The sequence below is a fragment of the Molossus molossus genome, unplaced genomic scaffold, assembly GCF_014108415.1.
Source record: "Molossus molossus isolate mMolMol1 unplaced genomic scaffold, mMolMol1.p scaffold_m16_p_6, whole genome shotgun sequence".
NCBI classification, from domain to species: domain Eukaryota; kingdom Metazoa; phylum Chordata; class Mammalia; order Chiroptera; family Molossidae; genus Molossus; species Molossus molossus.
Window position 1 is genome coordinate 39,791,843 of NW_023425399.1, and position 27,243 is coordinate 39,819,085.

Consider the following 27,243-nt stretch of genomic DNA (forward strand, 5'->3'; position numbering starts at 1 on the left):
ATATGTACACAATACTCTGACTTTATATTGTAAATATTAACTTGGGAAATGAAGAGAAAACTGCAGAAACAAACAACTTGACTGAAGCAGTTACTTCTAGAACTAAAGTCTCTTGGGAATACTGAACTGGAATTCAGAACTCAAGCTGCTTCAACTTTAAACTTACTATCCTAATAACAAATTTCAGAGATAGCTTAAATTTACCTGAACTCAAGATTTTTCTACACATCAAGTGGGAGGCATGGGAAGGTTAAGGGACTACTCAGGAAAAGCAGCCTGGTTAGGCAGTGACTATCGATTCGTCTGCAGTCAGTTTAACCCCAAATTCCCAAAGAGCTGTGCCTTACAAAGTTTCCTTTGTTTGAAGTAAAAAGATAATAATAACAAACTCTGGCCAGTTTGGCTCAGCGGTGAGAGCATCGGCACGCAGAACAGAGAGTCCTGGGTTCGGTTCCCACTAAGGTCACGTACCTCGGTTGCAGTTTATTCCCAGCCCTGGTTGGGTCATGCAGGTGGCAACCGGTAGATGTGTCTTTCTCACATCGATGTTTCTCTCCCCCCCCCCCCCAGCTCTGTCTGAAGATAAAGGTAAAAAAATGTCCTCAGGTGAGGATAAAAAAAATAACAACAATAATGTATTCACTTAGAAGATACACATTAATTTTAAGAGTATATTCTTTGTTTAAAAGTATTTTAAAAATGAATCTTTGCCTCCCCACCCCAAAAAAATTACTAATGTGTCACCCTGGCTATCTGGTCTAACACATGCCATAGTTACTACCTATCTCCCTCCATGTTTGATGGCAAATTAACTTTTATGACTTTACTTCTTGTTAAGAAGTCTAAGTATTAACATAGTATTTTTTAAGAGAAAAAAGGTGTCAATCTATACCAAGGAATTTATTACTATTTCATTTGAATAGGTGTCACTCACAATTAAGAAATTGTAATCTGATTAAAAGTTTATCATAAAATTTATGAAAAAGAATTTATTTACTGTCACTTTCAAAATCTTATATTCAGAAAATGTTTAAACTGTGTAGAGTAGAAATGAAACAAAGGAGAAATATTAAAAAGCGCTCTTTGGCAGATGAGTCACTGAAATGAAACTAGGTGATGCTGTGAGCTAAGGTCTGAAGGTGGAGCACTGATAATGCAGTTCACCCAATTACTTCATAAAACCCAAGTTCTTCTTTGGAGATGATTCTTTCACAACTTACCTCTGCATACTTTAACTTCAATGTTTTATGCATTTCTCGAAAACGACTATAACGCCTGAATACAGTCCATGTCTCATCGAGGACAGTAATCTATTAAAATCAAAATAGAGCAGTATAATTAGAAGAAAAAGTGACTAAAAATTGTTTTAAATAATTTAAAAATTAACAGAAAGTGATCAGCATGTAAAATTTCTCCAGAATTGAAAATATTAATTAAGCTGCATAAATAAGACTTATAAATAATAACTGGTCTCTACTGAAGCATGAATCTCTGGTTCCCAAGTCTGGATACAAGCAGCATGTAACCATGCAAAGTGAGGGGCAGGCAGTTACCTACTAATGGTTTATGAAAAGTATCCCTTAACTCTCCACTTGGGTTAAAAATCTCACAGGGTTACCATTCTGTCATGGAGACAAGCCCATATAAAATATAGGTGTGGGTCAACAGATGCTACCACAGTGGACAGGAGAAAAAAAAAATGTGAGAGAAGAAAAAGCAGGAAAAAAAAAAAGAGGAGGAGGAAGAAGAAGGAAGAAGGAAATGAGCTCAAAGAGTAGAAAAAGGAGAAAAAAAATCTTCCTGCCTCTCAATGATTGTTAATATAAAAACATGAGTATATTTTGCTTTATTTCAGAGAAAGAATTCTCAATCCAGCCTTAAACCCAAGTTGCTGTTGAATGAGCTGACTGGGTAGAAACTCAGGTGCACATCAGCTCACATCCTGAGGTCACGGTGACAAGCAGAAGCTGGTAGGCAACGCCAGCCTTTAGAAGCACATAGCCGAAAGCACAGGCTAAAGCATCTCAAATTCCTATCTAGTTCCCACATTTCTTCTGAGCTGTAGACCCAAGTACTCAACCTGGAGGCATCTTTCTTTACCTCAAATTCAAAGTGTCTAAAATCAAACCTGATAGTCTTACTAGAAAATATCGAGAATATTCCATCTCAGTGCATTTCACCACCCTCCAGCAAGTCATGCCAGACAGATGCTGAAACCATCCCCATCCTCTCCTGCCTGCTAGCATGCCCACAGTAGAAGCACCAGGTCCTGCTCTCCATTTACCTCCTAAACATTTCTTAGAGCTCCATCCACCCTTCACGGCCACCAGGTCTCATGTGGCCTCTGCCAGGGCCTCTCCCAGTTGTCTATTTTACATTTACCCCCTCCAGTGCCTTCTCTGCATACTTGACAGATGAGTTTTTAAAAACTTAAATCTGATCATTCCACCTCCCCCACTTAAGACCCTCCCTAGTAGTTTCACACTGCTCCTAGAAGAAGACTCACATTTTTAACCTTAAAGACCCCAATTTTTATTTTTTTTACCACCGCCTGAAGCAGCCTGACCTAAAGCCTCTCTCCCCCAGGTGTCTTCACTCATGCTGCACTCCCTGAATGAGATTGCTCCTTTCTACCCCAGGACCTTTCCATGAGCTGTGTTCCTGTCTGGGAAATCCTATCCTCCACTTTAGAAAAATGCCCTTCTCAAGCACAATAATTCAACCTGATTCTCCCACATGTAAGCCACAGAAAAGTAGAAGAAGTATGGGGAGAATACACGTGTGTTGTTTCAGGGGGAGGAGAGAGTCTTGGGTCTTAACTGTTCTCTGATTCACCCATTTCCCAAAGTGGCAAATGAGACTGTTTGGGGTATATAAGGATGGACATTTTTTATTTTCATCATTCTGGCTCTGTATTCATTATTCTCAGTAATAGTCTAAATGGGCAATTTTCTTATGCATTTCCTTTAAAAAGATATTTCTATAAGAAAAAAATGTAAGTATATTTACAAAAAGTATTAAGTAAAAAGCGTACAGGTGCTATGCAGCTGTACGTTTTTAAGGCTGGTATGCAAGTCCTCCAGCTTGGGAAACACTGCTGCTGGCAGCTGAGCTGGGGGAGCCTTTCTCTGCAACCCGCTCCTCCTCTGTGGACCCCACTGAGGCACCTGGGCCAGGCCAGCACAATCAGCAGGGGAGTGAGGGCTTCCTTAGGGCAGGAGCACAGAAATATGCTTCCCTGGCTGGTCACAAACCAGTGTCAAAGGGACAACTCGGACAGGAGTGGGTGTGGTGCATGCAGCCTATTTGCTAGAAAAGCTCAGGAAATTACTGGAATCACACCTGTGACCTAGGGGTAATAAGATGCCAGATGCTCAAGACGAGACCATCCTGTACTGGGACTTTGGATTCCAGAAAAAGTTACCCAAGAAACCTCAGTTTTTCTCAATTCCCAGAGTCTAATGGCCCATGGGGCTTTTCTTCCTTCTGAAATTCATCCACTGTACCTCTTGAACTCCCTAGACCCTCAGCGTCTTCCAGAAAGACGCCCTTCATCTTCGCTTTAACAGAAAGCTGGCTGAGGATCACTTCCCCTGAAGCCTCTCGGGTAGGAACCCTTTGCCCATTGTGCCAGGACGTCGGTAGTCATTCTTGTGCTCATGCCTTCACATTCTGCCACTCCACTCATCTTTCTTGCAGGCACTGATTCACCTTAGTCACTTCCCCAATTCCTTAAAGGTTTTAAATTCTGCTCATTGTCATCTGCACCAACAGACTATGGAACTCCTGCCATGATTTCATGGTAATTAAATTAACCAACAGATGATCCCTCTCAAGTTCTGACCTCTTGGAACTGAACTTCTGCCCTTGCTCCTTCCTCCCTCAACTAGAAAATCATAGCAATCATTACAACCATTCCTTTGCATGCAACCTCAGATCTCTTTGTCCCACTCTTGAAATTCCCTGGACTATGCTAAACCAAACCCTGGTTAAATCTGACTGTCTGTTTACTCCCAGCCTGCACCTGCCTAGAACAATGTAGTTGAAGAAAAACACACCACGGAATGGGCTGGTCTCATTTAAAGTCACAATCACCATCTTCAAGTCAGCCTGGATGCCTCTCACCAGTCGTACCACATTTCCCAATTCCACTCACTCTTCCATTCTCTTTGATAATACTATCCAAATAGTTTCCCCATCTTTCTTTTCAAGCCTTCATCACCTCTTTCCCTGTTCTCATTCTCAGCTGATAATTTTCATTCCTAGTTCACTGAGAAAATAGAAGCAATCAAAAGAACACTTCCACAAGTACCCTCAACCATGTCTACCCATCTACCACCACGTGGCCTGTACCTCATTGTTTCTTCTATTCCCAGGCATAAGCTATGTATCAGTGCTCCAGGTAAGGCCAACCCATTCCACTGGATTCCATCACTCTCACCCTTGGAAGGATATTGTAATTAGCAATTTTCTCTTCTCTCTCATACCAATACGCTCCATTCTCTACTAGATTATTCAAACAGCTTTTAAAGAAGCTGTTATTTCTTTCATTAAACTCCCATCTTGACCTCCCTTTCCCTTCCAACTACCTCTCCATTTTTTACCCTTCCCATTATTCAAAACTCCTGGAGTTTATTCCTAATATCATCAATTTCTTTCTTCCCATTACTCCTTGAATCCACTCAAATCTACTAACCATTCCACTCAAACCACTCTCACCTACTCTTAACAAGGTCATTAATAACCTGCATGTTGCTAAATCCAGTGGTTAATTCTTAGTCTTGAAATAACTCGATGTATTGGCAGGCTTTGACTTAGTTGACAGCTCCTCCTTTTAACAGGTTTCATTTGTCTTTAAGGTTGTTATCGTCTCTTACCTAAATACCCTTTGCTGAGATTCCTCTGCATGTCTCTGACCTCTAAACAGCAAAGTGTCCAGGGCTGTCGTTGAACATGTTTTATTTTCTACCTGCACTCATTACTTTGGTGATCTTATCCCATCCTATAGCTTAAATGCATATGCTGATGGCTCCTTGGATGCTTATATGTCTCCCCTGAACCCAGACTCATATGCCCTACTGCCTACTTGGTCTGCTGGCCTACTTGGATGTATGACGTGCATCTACAATTTAACATGGCTAAACTTGCCAAAATTATTCTCAAACTCACTCCTTTCTTGCTTCCCCATTTCTGGTAAACGACAATGCCTTTCTTCTACTTATTCAATCCAATAACTTTGGGGGTCATCATTGATGCCCCTCTTTCTCCCATACCTCACATCCTATTCTCAGCAAATCCTTCCAAAAACTCTAAAATTTGTATAAAGAGAATATGACCACTTCTCACTATTTCCACTGTTGACATCCTGGTCTTACCCATCATCATCTCTTCCTCAGATTGTTTTTAACAATGTCCTACTTGGTCTCCTTGCTTCTGCTTTTGTTCCCTATCCCCAATCTTCCCTACATTTTTCCTCCCCTCAACACAGCAGCCAAAGTGATTTTATTAAAAGTTAAGTCAGGTGAGATGACTTCTTTGCTCAAATGAGACATCCTCCCAATGTATCCCTTCTCACCCAGGGTACAAGTTCAAGTTCTTTCACTGACCTATAAGGATTTCTATGATGTTTCCTCCTTGTCTTTATGTGCAGTTACTCTGTCCCTTGCTCACTCTGGCCTTCTTGCTTTCCTAGATTACATCAAACACGCTACAGAGTAAGTGTGTCCTCTGGGATTTTGTTATGTAATCACTCTGGTATGCTCCTTTCACATGACTAGCTCACTCCCTTCAAGACTCTGTTCAAAAGTCACTTTCTCAGTGAAGCCTTCTTTGGACATACCATCTAAAACTGCAACCCCCCCCCCTTTGCCCATCTCCACAATACTTACTCTTCAATTTTTTTCTAAACACTTATTACCTAATTATATAGCTTGTTTTTGTTGTGTTTGTTTGTGTTTTTTATCTCTTCACCATTAGTATGCAACCTCCAGGAGAGCTAGGGTTTTTGGCTGGTGTTCACTGACCTCAGAAGATACCCGACACAGCATGGGCATTCTGAACAAAGAGTGTGGAAGACGGAGCCACAAGATGACCTGTCTTAGATACACTCAGGCTACTAGAGGCCATAAACCGGCAATGCCTTTTTTCAGCTCTCTGGGTAAAAAGCCAAGAAGGCCTCAAGCAAAATTAGGGTAGGGTAAAGTGGGCACCTAGCCTGTGGGGCCTTGGCTTGTTGCTTCACATTTTTAGCTTCTATAGCTCATTAATGTTAAACAAATTTTTGAAATCTCTGATTAATGAAATGACTTTTCCAAGCTTGCCTCACAAAGTTGGGCTTCATTCCTTCTTCCTAAAATAGTGCCTTTATAAGGAATATAAATTTTTCTCACATGTACATGCCAAATTATGGGAGGACATGACACAAGAGTGATTTCCTGGGCAGTAGATAATCAAGGGCATTTGGGCACAAGAAAATAAGTGAGCAAAAAGAAAAGGAAATCTCGCCCTGGCCGGTTTGGCTCAGGGGTTAGAACGTCGGCCTGCGGTCCTGAGAGACCCGGGTTCGGTTCCCGCTAAGGGCACGTACCTCGGTTGCAGTTTGTCCCCGGCCCTGGTCGGTTGTGCGGGTGGCAGCCACTCGATGTGTCCCTTTCACATCGATGTTTCTCTCTCTCTCTGTTCCTCTCTCTCCCTCCCACTCTACCTGAACAAAAAATGGAAAAATGTCCTCGGGTGAGGATTAAAAAAAAAAAAAAAGAAAAGTAAATCTCAGAGAGAGTCACCAAATCATCCACTACAATTCCTTCTGCTTTCCTGACATCAGGGCTTATATTGGGACGTGGGATGCTACCATGGCGGGTGTGTAGAACTGGAAGACAGAGAAAGATGGCCCAATGTGGAGAGGGCTATTCAAAGCTATGTAGGTAGGTGTACTCCTTTGAAATTGGCTTAATGAGGTTAATAAAGGCATTAGAGGGATCTTTGTCTTCACTGTGTTACCCTGGTAATGCCAGGAGTCCCACATTAAGGAAGAGGGAGGGACTCTCAAAACATGAACACTGTGTATATAAAAGTTCTCTAAAATGTTGAACAATGAAGATCATTATTGAAAAATAAAGATCAATAAAGGTAATGCTTTATTTTGTTGCCTCACATCTTACTTGATACTTTAATTAATTCACATTAATAAACTCACTTAAGTCTCAATGACTTCTGCCCTCAATATTTCAGTCTACAGTCTAAACCAGTGTTTCTCAAAGTGTGATGCTTGACCAGCAAGCAGCTTCAACTTATTACAATGCAAATTATGAGGTCTTACCCACATTTACTTAATCAGAAACTCTTGGGCAGGACCCAGAAACCTGTGATTTAGCGAACCCTCCAGGGGATTCCAATGCAGGTTCACATCTGAGCAGACATGCTGCAGATCAGATATAGTCACCATCTAGTATCCTGACCCACCTCCTCCCAAGGCAAAAGCACTTAGCATGGCATTCAGGGCCTCTTCCAGGCTGACCTCACACCACCTTTCTAACCACAGCTCCCAGTGGATTAAAAATCTCACACTCAGGCAACTAGTCAACAAATAAATATGGCTGATCATCTTCTGAAGGGTCTGTTGCACTAATTACCCTGCTGTGCCTGGAGAGTGCTTGCTGAGCCTCCAGGGCCACCACCAAACCACAGCTCCTCCCTTTGACAACATTCCTTCTCCTCCCTCCTTCCTGGAAGATTCATTCCCTCCGCCATGATTCCTAGCATGCATTTCGTACTTAGATGAGAATGTACATCACAGGATACCGATTATACAATTAATGTTATACTAATTAATTGATATAATAGATGCTAATTATGTAAATGTCTCTCTACCCTACATGATTTTAAGCCTTTGAAGGGACTGAGCCTCTGGCACTATGTGAGGTGGAGGTGAGAGGGCTCTCGTTGTAGAGATAGACATGTATTAAGCCACCACCATGTGCTGGGCGCTATGCAAGATGTTGGTAGTTTCTGAGAGACACAGTTAAGATCTGGTACAAATTCCAGGTTTGGCCCAGATCAGTCAAAGTGGAGATCCAGGACGGCTGCAATCTTGGCTCTACTAGCATGGTTCTGGTGATTTCCATGAGGGTCACCTGAATCAGATTACGTGAATTGGTGCACAATAGTATGATTCTATTAACTGCACTGTCAGTGTGGTAACGTTCTCAATATTATCTGTAATGCAAGTCTACAGACAGATTTCCAAATTTTTCACCCTTGAGATTTTCACCTGAGTTTAGGTTAAATACAAGGATTACAAAATCTCATGCTTTCTACTTTATACAGAGAACATTTAAACCTCCCTCTTTATCAACATGTAAAGTAGATAAAGACAAAGATGATGAAGAATGAAAATCATCAGTGGTCATGACAGAAATGGTGGGCAAGGCAACCACAAGAGTCATCCCCCCACAGTAAGTCTAGTAACCACCTGTAACCACACAGAGTTAGTACAATTTATTTATATATATATATTAATATATATAAACAAATATATGACAAGTACCAAATAAATATTTAAGTAATAAATAAATGATGGAGAGAGTGGGACCCAAAATCTCTTTTTAATAAAAATGTTTCTACTTCATTTTCCAATTCACTTTCTATCCTGAAATGTGGTCAGTAGAGCAACCTGCATTTTAGTCTTTTCTCGACTTATCAGTAATTGTTTAAGGTTTTTAAAATGTAGGTATAGGGGAGAGGGTAAAGGATTGTAAAACAAAGAAAGAAAAATTGTCATCTGCCCAATTTCTTTTAAAGAGAGGGGTCTGTTGATGGAGAAGAAAGGCTGTTACACAATATGGGGGTAAATTGAAAGCAGGTTTTGACAGTCCTTAAAAAACACAGCAAAAAACAAAAGGCCTTTCGAGGGTGGGTACTAATAGCTTGAGAGCCTTTTGTTTCTAAGTGTCATGGTCCTTAGTTCTTTTGTGTTTTAAATAAATTCGTTTTAAGTAATGGTTGAATTAGAATATATTAGTTTCATAGTGATTCAACATTTTTATACCTTATGAAGTGATCACCACAATAAGTCTAGTAACCATCTGTCACTGCACAAAATTAGTACAATATTATTGACTCTATTACCTAGCTGTACATTAGATCCCTGTGATTTATTTTATAACTGGAAGTTGGTTATCTCTTAATCCCTTTAATCTTTTTTTGCCCATCTCTCCACCCTCTCCCCTCTAGCAACCTGTCTGTTGTATCATGTAGTTGAAGAATAAAGATTCCTAAAACTAGGAGATCCATGCAGATGTAAGATTATTCAGCTTCATTATCCAGGAAACTACCCAGACATCCATCTGTGTAGACTCATCACCAACTAGCACAGAAAGGTACCTTCAGCCTTTGGCTTCGGAACCTGGTCTATCTCTGTTGTGTCATGAAAGGAGCTTAGGGGTTGACCCCGAGCCACAAAACTACAAAATGATGCAAAATCAAACAGGGTTTCTAGCTGACCAAAATCTCAGCCTTCTATAACAATGAGGGTAACAGTTGCTTTATGCTTACCTTCAGCATCTTCAAAAAGGGAAACCATGTATGCTAGTATACTTACTTTATCTAGCAATTTGAAGGTAAATCTGAAAGAATGTACAAAATCCCTAGGATTCTAATAAAATAGCTGCCTTTCAAATCCAAGATCATTACTAGTAAGTACTTCTCCCTTTCTGGAACACCTTTTGGAAGCAGGTGAGAAATAGGGGGAATTATTCTAATTTGAAATGGTAAGAATGACAGCCTAAGCAATGTTTCTTCAAATTATCCAAATATTTAGAGGCAATGCACAAATGCAAACCCAGTCACCAATGGAGAATGAAATATGAAAAAGCTCTGGATTAAGACAGACCTGGATCCCAACTTGAGCCTGTCACTAACAAGCGGTGTGACTTTGGCTAAATTATGCAATTCCTCTAGGCCTCATTTTTTTCGTCTGTGAAATGGACTCATGATACTTAACATGTAGAGGAACTAAAAGTATGTGAAGCAACTAGGAGAGCGTTTGTGTGCTCAGTAAATGCTAACTCTTGGCACCGTTCATGTTCCTAAAGAGGGTCTTTTATTACTCACCAGTGAGGGCAAGGGTGTCCGTGGGGCAACGGCAAAAAGGGGAGTTTAAGCCATTTTGTGATTTATTTTAAAATAAGTTTATTCTAGGAAGAGATGTAAAACTCCCAAAATTCTGAAATTAAGAAAAATGTTAATATATTCCTATAGAAGAAAAAAATGATTGAAATGGAAAATTCAAAGTACGGCCATAAGGTAATGACTGTTTTTCTTCTGTGCTTGTGACTCAGCCTCTTTTCTTCTTCATTACTTCTCATATGTGCAGCAATTACTTTGTGAAGATAAACACACTGCCCAAGTAAATGTAATATAAAAGATTAGTTGCTTTGTGTGAAAACAGAAAAAAGGAATGTTTTCTTCTTAATTTTCTTCAGTGAAAGACAAAGTTCTCAAAGAGATGGGAGGGGTGCTTAAAAAAAGATAAAATATGGTTCTTCAAATCCCAATGTTATTTCTTTCACTTGTTATTTATGTTTAAAAATAATACATAAACTGTGCATTTGAATGTAGATGGACCACACACCATATGCAACACTTCATTTATCTCAGCTACATGAAAATGCATGCACAGAGACCATCTATCAAGTTACTAATAAGCAGAGACTCAGATGCCATCACAGAAATCCTTCTGAACATTTATATTACATCAAGTTGGGAGCATTTCTAAAAGCTGTATTAGTGCACAGTTTATCTAATAGACTGGAATGGCTCTCACTTCTGTTCTGCCAAATACAGAGACATTTCTCTGTCTATAAATGTGATTGCTTTAACTACCAAACTACAAATTTTCTGGGCATTACTCTTCACGCTTCCTGGCAGGCCTATCCACCATCAAATTCTCCAGGTTGATCAAAGCCTTAGCAATAGCCCCAATTTACAGACTGCCTGTAACTCAACTGGAATTTAAGATAAGAAGTTAACACACACACAAAAATAACAGCAAGTTTAGGAAACAGCCACCATGTCCAGAACAAAACTAAAATATGGCCTCAACTTCTAAAAAGTGCAGAAATTAGTCATGTTTAGAAGGTACATTAAAATGAGTAAGTAAGAAACCAGTACAGCTCAGAAGACTCAGATGTGATATGGACATTTGATACCTGGATCTACTTACTAGTTGTGTGACCTTTGGCAAGTCATTCATAATTTCCTAATTTATTAAATGCAAGTAAAACCCCAATTTTGCTACATATTCCACATTTGTGGAAATGTCTGGCAAAGTGCCTGAAAGGGTGAAGAAGGAGTTTGGTAGATATTAGTGTCCACCATTGGAAAGATGTTGCAAACCCTCTCAAATGCCTGCAGGGATCAGGCAGGAAGGAACCTCTAGGAGGTTCCTGTAAGATAAGAGAGAGCATAGCAGGTGTCTGCGTATTATTTGAATGAAGCTCATAAGAAGGGCTAAGTACAGCCAGTAAGTAAGCTGGAAGCTTACACAATATAGGCAAATTTTACAGGATGTGTGAGAACAGATAACAAGTAAGCAAGCAGCTTGTGAGACTCAACAGAATTCATGATAAATATAGGCCTATAACCTATAAGACATGCCAAACATAGAATAAATACATATGATGGAACAGGCAAGAATGCTACTTAGATACAAAAAGTGTTAAGTCAAGATCATGCCTGCCCTGGGCCAACATTATATCAACTGTGAACTGACCACCCTTGGAGACAGCCGGCCCCATGTGGGCTCTACCCAAGAAATGCACATGAGAACTAGACCTGTTCAGTAGGCCATGCTCCCGTGGAGCAAGCATGCATCGCTCTGCTTGTGTCTGCCAAGGCTCCTTGCTCAAAATTCTGTCCTGGAAAGCACAGCGGGAAGGGCCGAGATGGCAGAGAGGACAGGTTAACATGGTGTGTCCCTGGGGTCAGGCAGTATGCTCTGCTCACTTGCCCCTCTCTCTCCCCGAGCTTCTCTGTGTGTATTTAAACTGATTCATAAACTGCGTGATCAGAGACTTCATTTGGTCTGTGAGCCCCCGCTGTACAGTGTTTGGGCTTTGTGTGAACCTAGAGGCTACTCCTCTAGCAGGTGGCCTCCTCCAGGACAGGGACCTCTGAGGTGTGGGACAAAGCGAAGGCACAAGCCTGACCCGAAGAGGCCACTGCTCTGCTCCGGCCAGTGCTTCTGTGTGGGAATGTTGGCCCAGGGTTCCCATGCTTTCTGATATTTTACAGAAATTAGGAAAATCTAAATTTCCCTGTCATATCTCCCAAGTTTTCAATGTTGACAACTTACTCAAAATTTTAAACACCTGTTCAGGCCAAATAATAAACATTCCCACCACCAGTTTCCTCCCACTGCCTTAAGAAGTGCCACCAGACCTGGTACCATAGCCCCTGTCATTTGGTCCTTCAGTTATAAAAGCAAGATATCAAAATGTGAAATTTTGTAAATCACAGCATCTCGGCTTCGAGGCTCTTTTGTCAGGGAGAGTGCTCATCATCTCCCCAGCTCCGGGGCACCAGGACTGAAATCAGAAGTGGGGGCGCACCACACGCCTGAACTCATGTGCCTGGGCACAAAATGGCCCACTGCCTCAGGTACTCAGGGATTATTTGCAGGTGGCCTGCAAGTTTGTGCTGGAAACTTCCTTTAGGTTGTATTTTTGTGCCATCAATCATTATCTTTGGTTTCTCTGCTTCTCCCTTTCTCTTCAGGCCACTGACCAGGAGTTATAGCCAAATGAAGTGGAGTTTGGGGCAAGGGGAGGAAATTGTTATTATGGCACCTTCAACAACAGTAAGACGATTAAAATGAGGACAGGTTGGGCTTGGACGTCGTGTATTTGAGGTTGAGTGAGCAGCCCTCACTCAGCAAATGCACCAAAGTGATTCTGGACAACCACGTGAGAAAAGGCTGGGACCTGCCCTGTACTGAACAGAGTGAGGGGAGTGTAACTAGGTGTCAGAAGGCTCCTTAAAAGGAGAGGGCACTACAACATGTATTCCCATGAGCAAGGGGCTGGAGAGTGCCCTGGAGTGCCCAGAGGGTGGACAGTGGGCAGGGTTCTACCCCTCTCTTCAGAGAAGCCAGGACAAAACTAAACTACTGCATGGGTGCTGGCAATGGCCAGAACCAGGATGTGTGCATGCGTCCTGGGGTGTGTGTGTGCATGCATGTGTACATGTGCACTGCTATACTGGAGGGCAGAGTGGGGAAGGTGGGAGGGAGGCAGGAAGGTAGGAGGAGTCAGCTGTCTTAGACTCCGACACAGTCAAGTGCTTGCTTTGCCCACACCCTCACTGGATGGCTAGAGAGCCAGCCACACCCTGAGGAAGGCAAGGGGGAAGATGACTAATCTGTGACTGAGCCACCAGCAGAGACAGAGCTTGAGGAGCCCCTGGTGGGGAAGTGGGGGTGGGCTGGGGGCTGTTTACAAAGGACACACGGTCACAAAATTCTAAACAGGCTATGTCCAGTGCCAACAGCTTATGGCAGGGCTGTGGGTCGTGGCACTGAGTAACCTCTCCTGGGCGACATCACCATGAGGCCTTGTACGAGAACAGGGCACCCAGAGCTGCATAGTGACGGGATCATGGGGTGCACATCTACACAGAAGACTAGCACCAGCATAACAAGTGTGACTGTGGGCTGACGCACCTGCTGGGAAGGGAGGGACCAGATGATGGATGGAGGGGGTGCTCTGTAGCAGATGCCATGGCTCTAGGAAGGGACTGGAAGACAATCCTGACAGATTACTTTCAGTTTTTACAGGAATAAAAACTCTCGGGAACCAAAATACTTAAAAAGATACCCCAGTGCTGGCTTGTTTCATTATATTACCATGCTAACATTTAAATTAAAAGGTAGGAAATTTACAATGCTGAAAGCATCAGCTTATTTCTATAACAAGAGTACGACAGCCTTTATTAGACTTAACCACAGAGTTCCTGGGCTGGTGTTTTGTATCATGCTGAAATGTAATTTAAAAATTATATTCTACCCACTCTGGTCCTAGGTAACTGAAAATGGCAAGTATAATGCAGTGTAACTGATTTCACAGATCAACCACCGAAAAACACTTGAAGCAGGAGTTTCAAATGACTGTTGAGTCCAGCTAGAGGTATTACCGGCTGTTTGGTGCAGGCACGTACTGTGGAGGTAGGTGCTGTGGCAGCAGGGGACACTCAGTGATATTCAGCACAGATCATGCTCTTCTCAGAGAGCAGCCAGACTGGCACCCCTCCGCTTCTCTGCCTGTCTCTGACATCAGCTGGCAGGACATACACCTCTGGAAGTAAATACAGACACAGTCCCAGAAGGACCTGCTACTGGGATGTGCTGGAAAGCGTAACTGTAAGAACAATGGGAACTAATGTCCTGGCCTAGGGCTTCCCAGGGATGTGTTTTCCAAGTGATACCATTGTAATTAACTAGTTATTAATAACAGGAAAGAAGCACAAAAAAGGCCAGATATTATAGGCATGTCATTTGGGCAGCTTCACCAGGAAGCTAAAGCTTTACACTTTCCAAGGAGCCACCAGGTCTATTCTCCAGGTTGCTGGGGGAAGGGACTGGACATGAAGGAGAACAGCCGCATACCCAGTAAAACTGGGGTGATAGCAGGAAGGTAATTGCCTGTCAGTCTGGGAACGGGTCACTGGCCAGATGGGGGTGGCCACGGTAAGGGCTCGAAGATTGAGAATATTTAATTCCCTGAACAAAGAGGTCCACGCTCTTGCGCTCTTGGCTCTCTTGGACTCTTGCAAGGTCGTGCTCTTGGCTCCCTGCGTTCGCTCGCGTGGCCCATGGCCATGCAGACCCCACACACAATGGACTAATGGACTGCAGCTAGCCTGATGCTGAACCGGACCCGGCTGCAACATGGAATGGAAACAATGGACACTGGCTTTGCTTTTAGCTTTACTGAAACCCCAGCTACACTTCTTCTATGACTGGAATGAGACTTTGGAAAAATCACTCATCCTCCCGTGTGAGTCTCAAAACATTCTTTTTTGGGAGATATCTTTTTTTTTATTTTTTTTTGGTACGTGCCCCTAGCGGGAACCAAACTCGAGCGTCTCTGGTCCGCAGGCCGACGCTCCAACCACTGAGCCAAACTGGCCAGGGCCAGGAGATATCTTAAGGACCCCACCCTAGGACCAAGTGAGGAAGAGGACACTCCAATTTCTCCAATAACACAAAGACCAGTAAAATAAAGAGGGGCGGGGTGCAACACAGAGATGCCAACTTCTGTATTGTCAAATAAGAACCTTGAAAGAAACACTGATTGACAAATTGTGATCCATCCGTACAATGGGATGCAATTTAGTGATAAAAAGAAGAAAATTACTGTTATACTCAACTACATAGATAAATCTCCAAAACATCATGTAAAATGAAAGCAGCCAGACACAAAAGAGAAGATGCTGCCTGGTCCCATTTACATGGCATGTGAGAATAGATGCAACTAATCTGACCTACAAAAAGCAGGTCAGTGTTCCTCTGGAGGCTAGGCATGAGCATCAGAAACCTTCTGGAATGACTAAGAAGTTCTAACTCTTCACTGGTAACATGAGTGTATACATATGGCAGAACTCATCAAACTACACTTAAAAATGTGTGCATTTCGTTATATGTAAATTATGCCTCAACAGAGTTGATTGAAAAAAATGTGACCAAAAACCAAAACCTATGCACTTAGCTATTCTCACAGTTGTTTCATAAAAGTGGCTTTTAATCCCCAAAGTAAAAAAGCTGTAAGACAGTCCTTTTGAGTTAAATGTCTTTTAGTTTAATGAAAAGCTCTGTTCTTCTCATGTTCAAGCCCAGTGATAGAAACCGCCTCAGGACCCTCAGAGCAGAAGATGACACTTGAGAACCACGTTCTCCCCTCAGCCCACTCCCTGAAGCCTGCCTGGAACATGCCTTGAACATCCCTGTAACGAGGCTCACCACTACTCATTCCTCAATGAACAGCCACTGAAGCTACCAGCTGGGTGATTGAAATGAAAATGGCCAGGAAGAAGGAATGATTTAAATGACTAATAAATTCTACCTAAATAAGGGTGGGCAGAAAAAGGCAGGAGGCAAGGGAACCCGAGGGTTTGGGAGAAGCGGAAAGAAGATGAATTCCAGGCAGCCTCATGTCTCCTGCTGTCTCTTCCCAGGCTCTCTGGGACCTGCCATCTAAGCCAAAGGACCAAAAAACAGGAGACTTATACCTGGGGGACTTGTGCCCAGTGGGCCCTGAAATGAACTGGCAGCAACCACCACCAAGTTGCACAGTCAACAGGTGTCAAAACACTGCCCTGCTGGTCACAGAGGGCACAGGCCTTGCTAAGTGCCTTTGGGACCTCAGGAGAACATTAAGAGCATGACGGGGAAGGAGGACAAACAAAATTAGATTTTTTTAAGGAGAAGCAACAAAGATTTTTCTAAAGTATAAAGTGTAATAACATATCTATATACATTAATAGATTTTCTTTGTAAAAAGATCTAAAACTAAATAGAGCAGACTCTTCTAAAACTAATACTTCTTAAAGCCACTAGTTCAGCAGGAGAAGGACTTAGGAGTAGTCAGAGTATTTCCTAAGTGTGACTATTTGTTCTAAAAAACATTGCCTCTGCATGAAGTAGTCAAATGATGGATGGGAAAGGTTGGCATACTTAATTTTAAAAGTTAACTTTAAAAGAATGTTGAGGAGAAATAATAAAAAAGAAATCCACAAAATACAAAACCCTAATAAAGATACAACCTAATCCTGGAAATCATTAAGGGGACTCCCAGTAAAATATTTTAATTAATTAATTTTTAAATAACAAACACTAACCCAGCACTGACTATGTGGCAGGCACTGTTGTAAGCACTTCCCATGCCCTAAGCTCGTGCACTCCTCACACTGACCCCGCTGGCAGGTTTCCTTGTCACCCTTTCACACGTGAGGTTGCCTGACTCGCGGAGGTTACCTGGAGGAGACAGGACAGTCAGTGCACCCAGCACTACGCCAGCAGCCAGGCCTTTGCTGGAGCTTGGCCATTTCTGTTTGTTTTGTTCAGGGGAGGGGCAGTATATTCATGTCATGCTTGTTTCTAGTTCTGGGCTCTCATACTTCTGTGACTGGGTGGCCCCCAGAGAAGACGAGGCCCTCATGCACCTGCCCTGCTACACAGGGAACTAGGAATTCTCCAGGTAAATGCTAACAAGCCACTCCTGGTGCTAATGACGACAGGGCCTGGGATAAGCACAGACAGGAAGGACGGCAAGGACATGCTTCCAGAACTTCGCTTGGTAAGTTCAAAGAAAGCAAAACTCTTTGGATTTGGACTTTATATATTTTGAAGTGAAAGACTAAATTCTGATTTTTTCCATTTGGTTTCTCTAACTTGCCTTTACAGTGGCATCCTCACAATTTCGGCCAAATTTGCATACGGCCCAGACTATTATTTGCTTGCAGTTTTCATTTAAATAAACTCAGTTTTTCTTTTTCAGATATAATTGACAATATAATGTATTATTTTCAGGTACACAACATAATGATTAAATATTTGTATATATTGTGAAATGATCATCACATAAGTGTAGTTAACATCTGTCACCATAGTTATAAAAAATTGTTTACTCTCTTAGCAACCTTCAAATATAGAATACAGTATTATTAAATAAAGTCACCATGCTGCACATTGCATTCTCCAGCACTTATTTTATAACTGGGGCCTTTTGACTCCACCCACTCCTTTTCTCCCCATACCCAATCCCCCAGTTCCCTCTGGTAGCCACCAATCTGTTCTCTGCATCTTTGAACTTGGGCTTTTGCTTTTTAGATTACACATATAAATGAGATCATACTAAATCAACCCAGTTTTTAAAAATTAAGTATCTCCATGTCTTAACTTTTATGCATAAAATTGATTTAATAGTTATATTTTATTAGCACATTTATCTATTAAAATAAAATAAATCTATGCACATATTATTAATCATTGCATGTCCTCCTGTGCTGTGAGTTCTGTTTTGGAGAATTCAAGTTCTGAGCTGGTAAAAGCTAGTCTTTGCCCTCTACTTAAAAATACAGATATAATACAAACCAGCCTTCAGGAATTATTTTTATGTATGTATAGACCAGGACATGTATATATATATGTACAATAGGAACTCTACACACACACACACTACCCACAGAAAATGTAAAATGGCTGAAAAAGGAACTGAGCAGCAATGAGGTGTTAAGTCAGGGGCAGGGGAAGTACGGATCAAGGACACAGTGTAACATTTGTTATTTGTGCTGCTTCTCTAGGAAGACTGAAAGAATATGCATGTCCAAAGGGAGGAATCCCCGAGGGTCCAGGGGCTCAGGAGGAGGTACACTGGAGCAGGGAAGTGGGGAGGGCTGGCTTCAGACTCCCTCCACCAACAGCAGCTCCACAAAGGGCTCAGCTGAGAAGAGATCTGGAAACCACAGGTATTATACAATTTCCACATTTATCCATGAGGAAATTGAGGCTCAGAGAGGATCACTCAGCAAGCTGCAGGAGAATCAGAGCCTAAAGTAAAGTCAGCATCCAGATTCCCAGCCCGGTGTTTATCTGACCAAGACCACCTCTAAGAACACCTTCATCCAGCCATACACTGGTGACTTTCATAAATGTCATTACATCAACACTCTCGTCTATCCTTGAAAATAAAGAAGTGTGATTAATCATTAATTCCTTGAGGAGGGGATGGATGGTAGTCAACAATATTTAATGAGTGTCTGTCATGAGTCAATGGAAATAAATTAGCAATAAGATGAAGTCATTATTTCAGAAAGTATGATGTAAGGAAACAGACGCATCTCTTCCTGAAAAGTTGTATAAATCAAATAATGCCTAAAACAGATTAGGAAAGCTTCCTAATTAGTAATAATAGAAACAACAACAAATCAACAGTAGTAATAATAGCAAGAGCTATAATTGTGTATCACATGCTAGACACTAGACTCAGGATATGTCCTGATATCCCTATGACATAAATATTATTATTCACATTTTTTAAAAATATGTTTTTATTGATTTTTTAGACAGAAAGAAAGGGAGAGAGAAACATAGATGAGAGAAACACCAACTGGCTGCCTCCTGCACGCCCCGCACTGGGGATCGAGCCCGCAACCTGGGCATGTGCCCTGACCGGGAATCGAACCAGGACTTCTAAGTCCATGGGACAACACTCAATCCACTGAGCCACAGCTGGCTATTATTCCCATTTTTATAGGTAAGAAAATTGAGCCCAAGCTCATGGGTAGGAGCAACTGTCCCAGTTTGCCTGGCACTACTGGGTTCCCCAGGGCATGGAACTTTCAATGCCGAAGGCAGGAAAATCCCAGGCCACCTGAGATGGTTGGGCACCCTGCTTGTGGGCTGGGGAGTGATAGTAATTTCCATGTCTGCCTGACTCCCTGACCACCACCACCTTCTACAGGATAACTTCTCTTCCTGTGCTACCCAGTTAAGACTTGCACACGCTAGTCTGAAGAAGGGCCTGACCAATAGCTTACAAGACAAGATATGCACATGTAGCTTCTCCTTTTACAGAAAAGAGACAGCACTGCATGGACTCAAGCCTCCATTCCTCGAGCAGGGTAAAGAAGGGCACTTACCTTGACCTCAAACTCGAAGTGCTCGTCCTTCCCCTGCCCACAGAGGACATAGCGCGGAATGCTAATTTTTATTGGGTCCTTCAGGTCATCTGGATTTGCGCCCAAAGAGCGAGAAACCATCCGCTATCAAAGGCACATCCGACAGAGAAAACAAAGAGAACCAAGATCACTCAATTGCAATACCCGCTTGGTCAGGCAGGAGAAAAATGTCTTAAGTAGGGAAAACAGCATCGGACCAGTAGAGTTCATTTAGAAAAATGATGATTGCCTTTGAAAGAAAAATGCTAAATCTTTCTTACCAGTTCTTTAGGTATACTATTCCCAAAAGTTGGGGCAAAAGAACTTCAAAATGTTGTTTGGCTTTGAAGTTCCTTCCAATTTATAAAAACAAATGAAGAAAGGGACAGATTACATACACTGACTTATAAAAAAACTGGTCTAAACCAGATTCCTTTCTGAAAAGTCTTGATCATATGATGTCTTTTTTCTTCACAGACTATCAGACTGCTGCACATAATGCTCCAAAAGCTGAATATTTTATTCAAATTTACTTCATTTTTAACTTCTAGACATGTTTCTAAGCCAGGAAGCTCTTTAAGCCACAATTAAAACAAATCCCAAGTATTTTCTTTGGGCTCCATTTGATTAATAATTCACTTGGCCATGACAAATATTTATGGTATGGACGGTGGGAAGCCAGTGGGGTTTGAGGAATAGGCATTATGAAAAAAAAAAAAAAATCCTCAAAATTCATTCTCATGAGCGTGAATGGGAGAAAATCTCTGAACAATCCTTATCATTTGCACTAATCTGGGGCTTTAGAAAACATAAGAAAATATGTCTTTTAAGCAATAGCAGTAATAAAATAATTATAATCATAATTATAGTTACATTTATTGACACCAAGAACGTCACTTAATCATTTATATACCTTGTTGCACAGAATCCCCACAATGCCCTATGAATATTAACCTGTTAACCCTACCTGTCGGATGAGAGCCCAAGATTGCGAGTGTAGATCACCTGACAGAGGTTAAGTGGCTGGGCCAGCATTCGAACTCAGGCTAACTGAGAGCTCAGCAATACACCACCATGCCATACTGCTACAGCGCAGCTCTAACGCGATTTCAGCCACCTCGGATGAACTGAGCCAAAGAACACTTCAGAATTTAAGATGAAAACCCAGCAACTATGCAGTGAAACCCACCATGACTAAGAAGGAAACAGTGGTCAATACACTCCCTTCCTCTCAGAGAGAAAGGGGTCCTGAAAATGTGGATCCTCGGCCAGGTGTAACATGGAAGGTCCAACCTCGGGGGGTGGGGTGTAGAAAGAGCGAGCGAGCATCTGCTCTGACTTCTGGATGACACAGAGGCATGAACGTTGTCTCAAATCACTGCTTTCATCCAGCAGACTCTGTAAAGATGTGGGCATCACATGACATCACCAAAGCCTGTTAGAACACCCCAATTCTTCCCTGTGTGGCTGGCCACGCAAAACAAGAACTATTAATTTTAAGGCAATGGTGCACCTATTTGGCTATCCTTGATGTCGCAAACCATAGTGAAAATTCTTCAAAAGCGAGTTTCTCAACATGTGCATTGTCAAAAACCTTTCGGTTCACGGATAGTGTATTTCCAAATTACTTTAAGTGGAGAAATTCCCTGAAACATGAAATGTGTTTTTCTACTTAAAAGTGAAAAGGCAGAGAAATAATTTAGTGGTTGTATTTCTTTTCAAAGAATACATTTAATGTTAAGAAATGGTTTTGACCTACAACTGGTGTTCCCATGAAGTTCTTGCTCTGCTGCCTAAACCTCGAAACTGCCTATGTTATAAGTAATAGCTGTATTTTTCAAGTAGGACACAATCTCTACCCAAAATCTGGTAAGATCATTTGGTAACTCAATTTGTGGCATGTGTGTGAGTGCCCTCACGAGTGTGTGGGGGTTGGTGGGGTGGGGGTAGGGAGCACACTGTAATTGGAACAACTTTAGCAAAAGAGAATGTGCCCGAATGGATTCTAAGCAACAACTAACAACTGACACTACCAGTTGAGAATTAAAGACCCACTTGCTCTGTCTAAGGAGGAACCTGGATCCTCCCTACCATCTAAAACTAAGGGCCAACACTGAAGCTGATCTGATGAGGAGCCATCTCTGTTACAGACATGAGCAAAAGGAGGAAAGAAGAAAGGCAATTAAGTATTTTTCCTTCCATCAACTAGGAACAGTGTATTACAATGCGCTTTATGGGTTTTCAAAAAGGTGTGGATGGCACTGTCAAAAAGGGTAACACTTAGTATTGAAACTCTACAGTTCTCTGCTTCCCTGAAACAATCAGTTGACTTGAACTCAGAGAAGGGGCAATGGGGGAAAAAACGGGGAGATATCTGTAACACTCTCAACAATAAAGATTAACACACACACAAACTCAGAGAGTGAGAAAGAGGAGACTCAGAATCAAATCTCAGCTGGGTGATATGGTCTCTGAATAACCCTCTCCCATTCCTTCTGCCTCTCAGTTTCATTGTGTTTAAGGAAAAGGGCATAGTCACCAAATCCCAACTACATGGCAGGAACCCAAGTATAAAAAAGGCCATGCCCGGCCCAGTGGGACTTCCGGTAAAGGGGACTCTGACAAGCAGGCTGATCATTACAGCAGGATTAGAAAGTTGTGATGGGGCACTGAGTAAGAAAAACTATGAATATGTACATTGCTATCTAAATATAATGAATTAAATTTTTTTTTTCTTTATTGATTTTAGAGAGAGAGAGAAACATCGATGAGAGAGAACATCAATTGGCCGCCTCCTGCATGCTCCCCACTGGGGATTTGGTGCACAACCCGGGCATGTGCCCTGACTGGGAATCAAACCGGCGACCTCTTGGTGCATGGGTCGATGTTCAACCACTGAGACACAGCAGCTGGGTTACATATTATGAATTTTACTGAGGAAGAACTGCAGTTAAAATGAACCAGGTATACTGTTAACTAAGAAATGAAGACTTAACTAACTTTCTAAATCCCTTTTCCTATAGGCACCCCTAGAATATATGATCAACATTGGTATCTTTTATTGAGCACGACTACATGCCATCAGAGCCAGATCTGGGGAGTACAAAGTATCTGGAATTTTTAAGACCTTTAGTTTTTTTTTCAGTTACATTAAGTTTTGAACAAAGATTTGTTTTTTCCACTCTAGATGGATTACATTCTAAAGTTAGCAAATGCTACGTTAACTTTCTTTTTTTTAGTCAACTTTCAAAGTGGGATAAGACTGTAACTGATGGTCTGGTTATTATATAGGCCTTTTAAGACTAGAATACTTCTCTATTTCTAAGAATGTATAATTGCAAAATCCATGCCTAATGAAAAAATATGTCTGAAGCTCAGGCTCATAGATCCTTTAAAGAAAAATTCCTGTGAGGATGTGGCCAAGATGGACTAGAAACAAATCGCTGCCTTCAACAACTGGGTGTATGGATTAAGTAGGGACCAGTGATTTCGGAGGAACTGGATCTTATAATATTTATGTAGTTCGCCTGTTCACCTAAACCTAGGACAGCCCTTTACATACCAGCACCTGCACGTGTAGCTCAAGCAATGGTTCCAGATGAGGTACAAGAGACACTGCCCCAGTCGGGATCAGAAGTGACGTGCAACAATATCCTTTGCCGAGAAGAAGGATATTTCTCTTCATAATCTTGCATGTTGGAGACTAGGAATGTTGTTAGAGTCTGCTGCTATCATCAGTGGTCATAGTTTGCTTCAATCCCACTGATTTCAAAGTAACTAAATATTAAGTGTAGAGAAATTAAAAACTGCAGAAATGAATAACTGAAGAATAAAGCTAGAGATCTGAAAGTATCAGAGTAAAAGTATAAAACAGAAGAAAAATCAAACAAGTATATGGCTACATCTAATCACTGCTACAAAGTAAGTTTTAGAAATTACTTTTTAAAGTCAATTGCATGAGAAATGGGGAAGTCTCAGGATATAGTGTGAAAGGTTCCTGATCCTCTTCCTAAACTATATTTATGTTAGGCAGAAGGAAAATTAACATAACTGCCCCCTAAATGTACCTCTTATTTGAAAGTAGCTGTATCTTGACTATCTTGTGCTTTAAACTAAACAAGTAGTAAGCTGTATCATATTTTAACCCATTATTTAAGGGAGCTTTTAAACTTCTGTGTAATTATTTATTTTGGAATCCATCAGTTTCTCTACATGTAGCAAAGAAGATTCCCAGCCTTGGAAAGTAAGTTGGTGATACCTCACAGAAGGAGGCAAAGGGACCTGAAAGGTGTTCAGAGCGGGTCCTACAGCAGATCTGGCATAGGTAAACATACAGGACACTTCAAGGCATTGTCCATGAACCATGGAGCTGTTTAGAAAAGGTCAAGGAAAAGCATATAATTAGTAACTTGGGTTACATTTTTATCCATAAGAAATATCTTCCTTTAAAATACAAAGAAATATATTTCAGAAGCTTTCAATGAAATCATGTTCTGTGTCACCAGATATGCTATTTTAGAGTTGTTGGGGAAACACAATAGTTGGGTCCTCAGACAAAAGCAGCAGCCAGAACACAGGCTACATTTTAAATATTCAGATGAGAATCTCCTCTTCCTGCTCAGGCTGCCTCCCTTCAAAAGGGAAAGATTAAGGAAATTAATAGGAAGTGGCTTTAGCATCCACTCGGATCACTGTCAGCAGTGCAGAGGGCATGGTAACGACCAATTCGCCAGGGAGTCATCAACATTTCTTCCTAAACACTTTAATTATGTACCAGATGGCTGAATTCAGTATATGCTTTGACTATGCCAAGGTCAGACCTAAAGACTGTTGTCTGATATCCTAGAGCCAGATATCCAAGATTTGCTTCTAAAATACAGGTTTTATCAGATTTAGCAGTTATTAATTCTTCCTTCTCTGTTCTCTGCATAGCACATATTTCTAACCCCTCCTGTTTTCAAACACACACACCATAGTGATAGTTCTAATTAGAGCTACTATGTATCAAGCACTTAGGTAGGCCCAAGCAATTTGAAAATGGTCTGGGGCAGAGATGGTAAGGATCTGTAATATTCTCACATATAAGCCACGTTACAAGAAACAAGAAATAAAGGTAACTTGTGTAAATTATGAATATGGTAAAGTGCCAAGACATGTTTATATTTATCCCAGAAGGTGAAGCTTGCCTGTGCCATGAAGGAACCTTGTGCTAACAGCAAGCTATTTTGAATGCTTAGTACATACAACTGAATTAGATTTTTCTAAGACATTTGGCCACACATGCTACAGGTACACCCTGATCACCTCATCAAGGTGAGGACTTAACAGCAATCTGGCATAAAGAAATATTGCTAACCTTATTTTATTTTAAAATGAGTTTAGAACACTCACATCAGGAAACAGAAATAAGGGGTATTTCTTTAATTTTGATATATATCTTTAAGGATAAATTACCCAAAAATGATACCATGTTGGTCAGACGCTTGTGAAATAAATACCTTATTTATCCTAGTGGCCTTTGAATAAATCTAAAAGGTTTGGCTAACATTTCTAACTCATGATACTCACCAGAATAGGTTATTCCATCCATATAGATCTGAGTTGATCAACACTGTTTCAGGATTTGGAAAGACTGGCTATCTGATGAATGTTTCAATTTGAAACTATGAAAAATGTTGCCATCTTTCTCCAGATCACCTAAGACTAGTCCTTTTAATGGTCACTAATTCCAAATAACTCATCATTAAATAGATAATTTAAAATAGACTAAAATAGTCTGGCCAGCGTGGCTCAGTGGTTGAGTGTCGACCCATGCGCCAAGAGATCGCCGGTTCGATTCCTAATCAGGGCACATGCCCAGGTTGTGGGTCAAATCCCCAGTGGGTGGAATGCAGGAGGTGGCCAATTAACGTTCTCTCTCATCAATGTTTCTATTTCTCTCTCCCTATCCTTTCTTTTCCCCTTAAAATTAATAAAAAATAAGATTAAATACATAGATTAAATAATGGGTCTAGAACAACTAAGAACATGGCAACAATTGCTATGTGACTCTCATTACCTCACATGATTATACCAAACATGATTATAGATAGTTTAGAACCCCTAGGAGAGAAAATCAAGTTCTCCCTTCTAGTTCAACAATGTCTTTCATTAATCATGAAAAGTACCACTCATTTTCCATCACTGATTTTTACTGAGACTTAGTTTTTATTCAAACTGTGCTGAAGTCTACAGTCCAAAAAAATGAAAATAGGGAGTGGGGATTCTCTTCATCAGGTTTCTGTAAAGTATACTGTTTAACCTTCTAGTTAAGAAACAACAGTGACCATACAAGATTACATGTACTATAGTTGTGCTATGACTGTATCCATACTTTCCTTTTATAAAAGTTAAAAATGCAGAAGCGGGGGTGAAGGGGAATAAATAGACTGAGATTCATACAAGGAAAGAATAAAATTGCAAAATAACTTGCAAGACAATTCTTAAAAAACAAACAAACACAAAACTGATAAAAAGAATAATCTTTAATGTCTAGAAATTCCAAGAAAGAAATGTACAAGTCAAAAAAGAATAAACTTAAACATTTTTTCAAATAATCATTCCTAGTGTAGTCATTTTCATTAAAAAAAAAAAAAATCAATGAAAAACTTGACCCAGTGTCAAGAAAATATATATATATATATATATATATATATATATATATATATATATATATATATATGTATATATATATGTATATGTATGTATGTTCAGGAGCAAGGTCTGAGTTTGAGTTCCAAATCTCAGTCAAGTGATACTTTCTGAATTCAATTCCCAAATACGACATAGAGATCAACGACAACAATCCCTCCATCCCAGGAGGATCCCTGTGGGCTCTCAAGGATCAACACATGAGAAAGAACAGCACATTGTAAACCACAATATAAAGCATGCTTGGGATTATTACTCTATAACCACTGTATCTTCAGCAACAAAAGATTTTAATCAGATATATTTTTTAAAAAAACACAAAAAAACAGGAGGGATGATTGACAATGATTTTCTTTCCTCCCCACTAACTGGATTATTTGGTTGTGTTCCGTATAAAGACTTTACAAAATTACTAGGGTGCAGTATCTTATTAAGAAACAAGAGAACGGATAGTGGTGTTTTAGAAACAGTTGTGTAAGAAACAGCAGAGGGACTGAAGGGTGCTGGAGGTAAAAGAAGTCAAAGGAGGTGAGACCGGTAAGGTCTTCTCTGATGAGCCGTGAGAGAATACAGACTGTGCGACAGACTTGTTCGGCTCTGCTGCAGATCAGTGCCATTGGTAGGCAGACTCTGAAGACGGAGATCACAATAAGGAAGATAATGGAAAGAAAGGTCTAACAATGAGCAGTTCCCAACGAATAAACCACTTCAGAGGAAGGCTGTGATCAGCCCAGCCACGACTGTGTCAAGCAAAGACTAAACTGGAAAGCAAGTTGAACTAGGTATGTTCTTCCTATGACTGACTAGTTCTGTTAGGGAAAAGTCCCAAAGTTTTATCGAAAT

At 41.0% G+C, this 27,243-nt stretch overlaps 1 protein-coding gene across 1 annotated transcript in view; it reads right to left on the reverse strand.

The window, feature by feature from the left end:
- KIF16B (kinesin family member 16B) overlaps positions 1-27,243 on the reverse strand; it is a 342,743-nt gene that overhangs the window by 71,078 nt on the left and 244,422 nt on the right. The window contains exons 23-24 of the mRNA XM_036244893.1: positions 19,693-19,815; positions 1,221-1,310 (exon numbers count right to left, since the gene is read on the reverse strand). Coding sequence (XP_036100786.1) covers positions 1,221-1,310; positions 19,693-19,815 — 213 coding nt within the window. The remainder of the gene's footprint in view (positions 1-1,220; positions 1,311-19,692; positions 19,816-27,243) is intronic.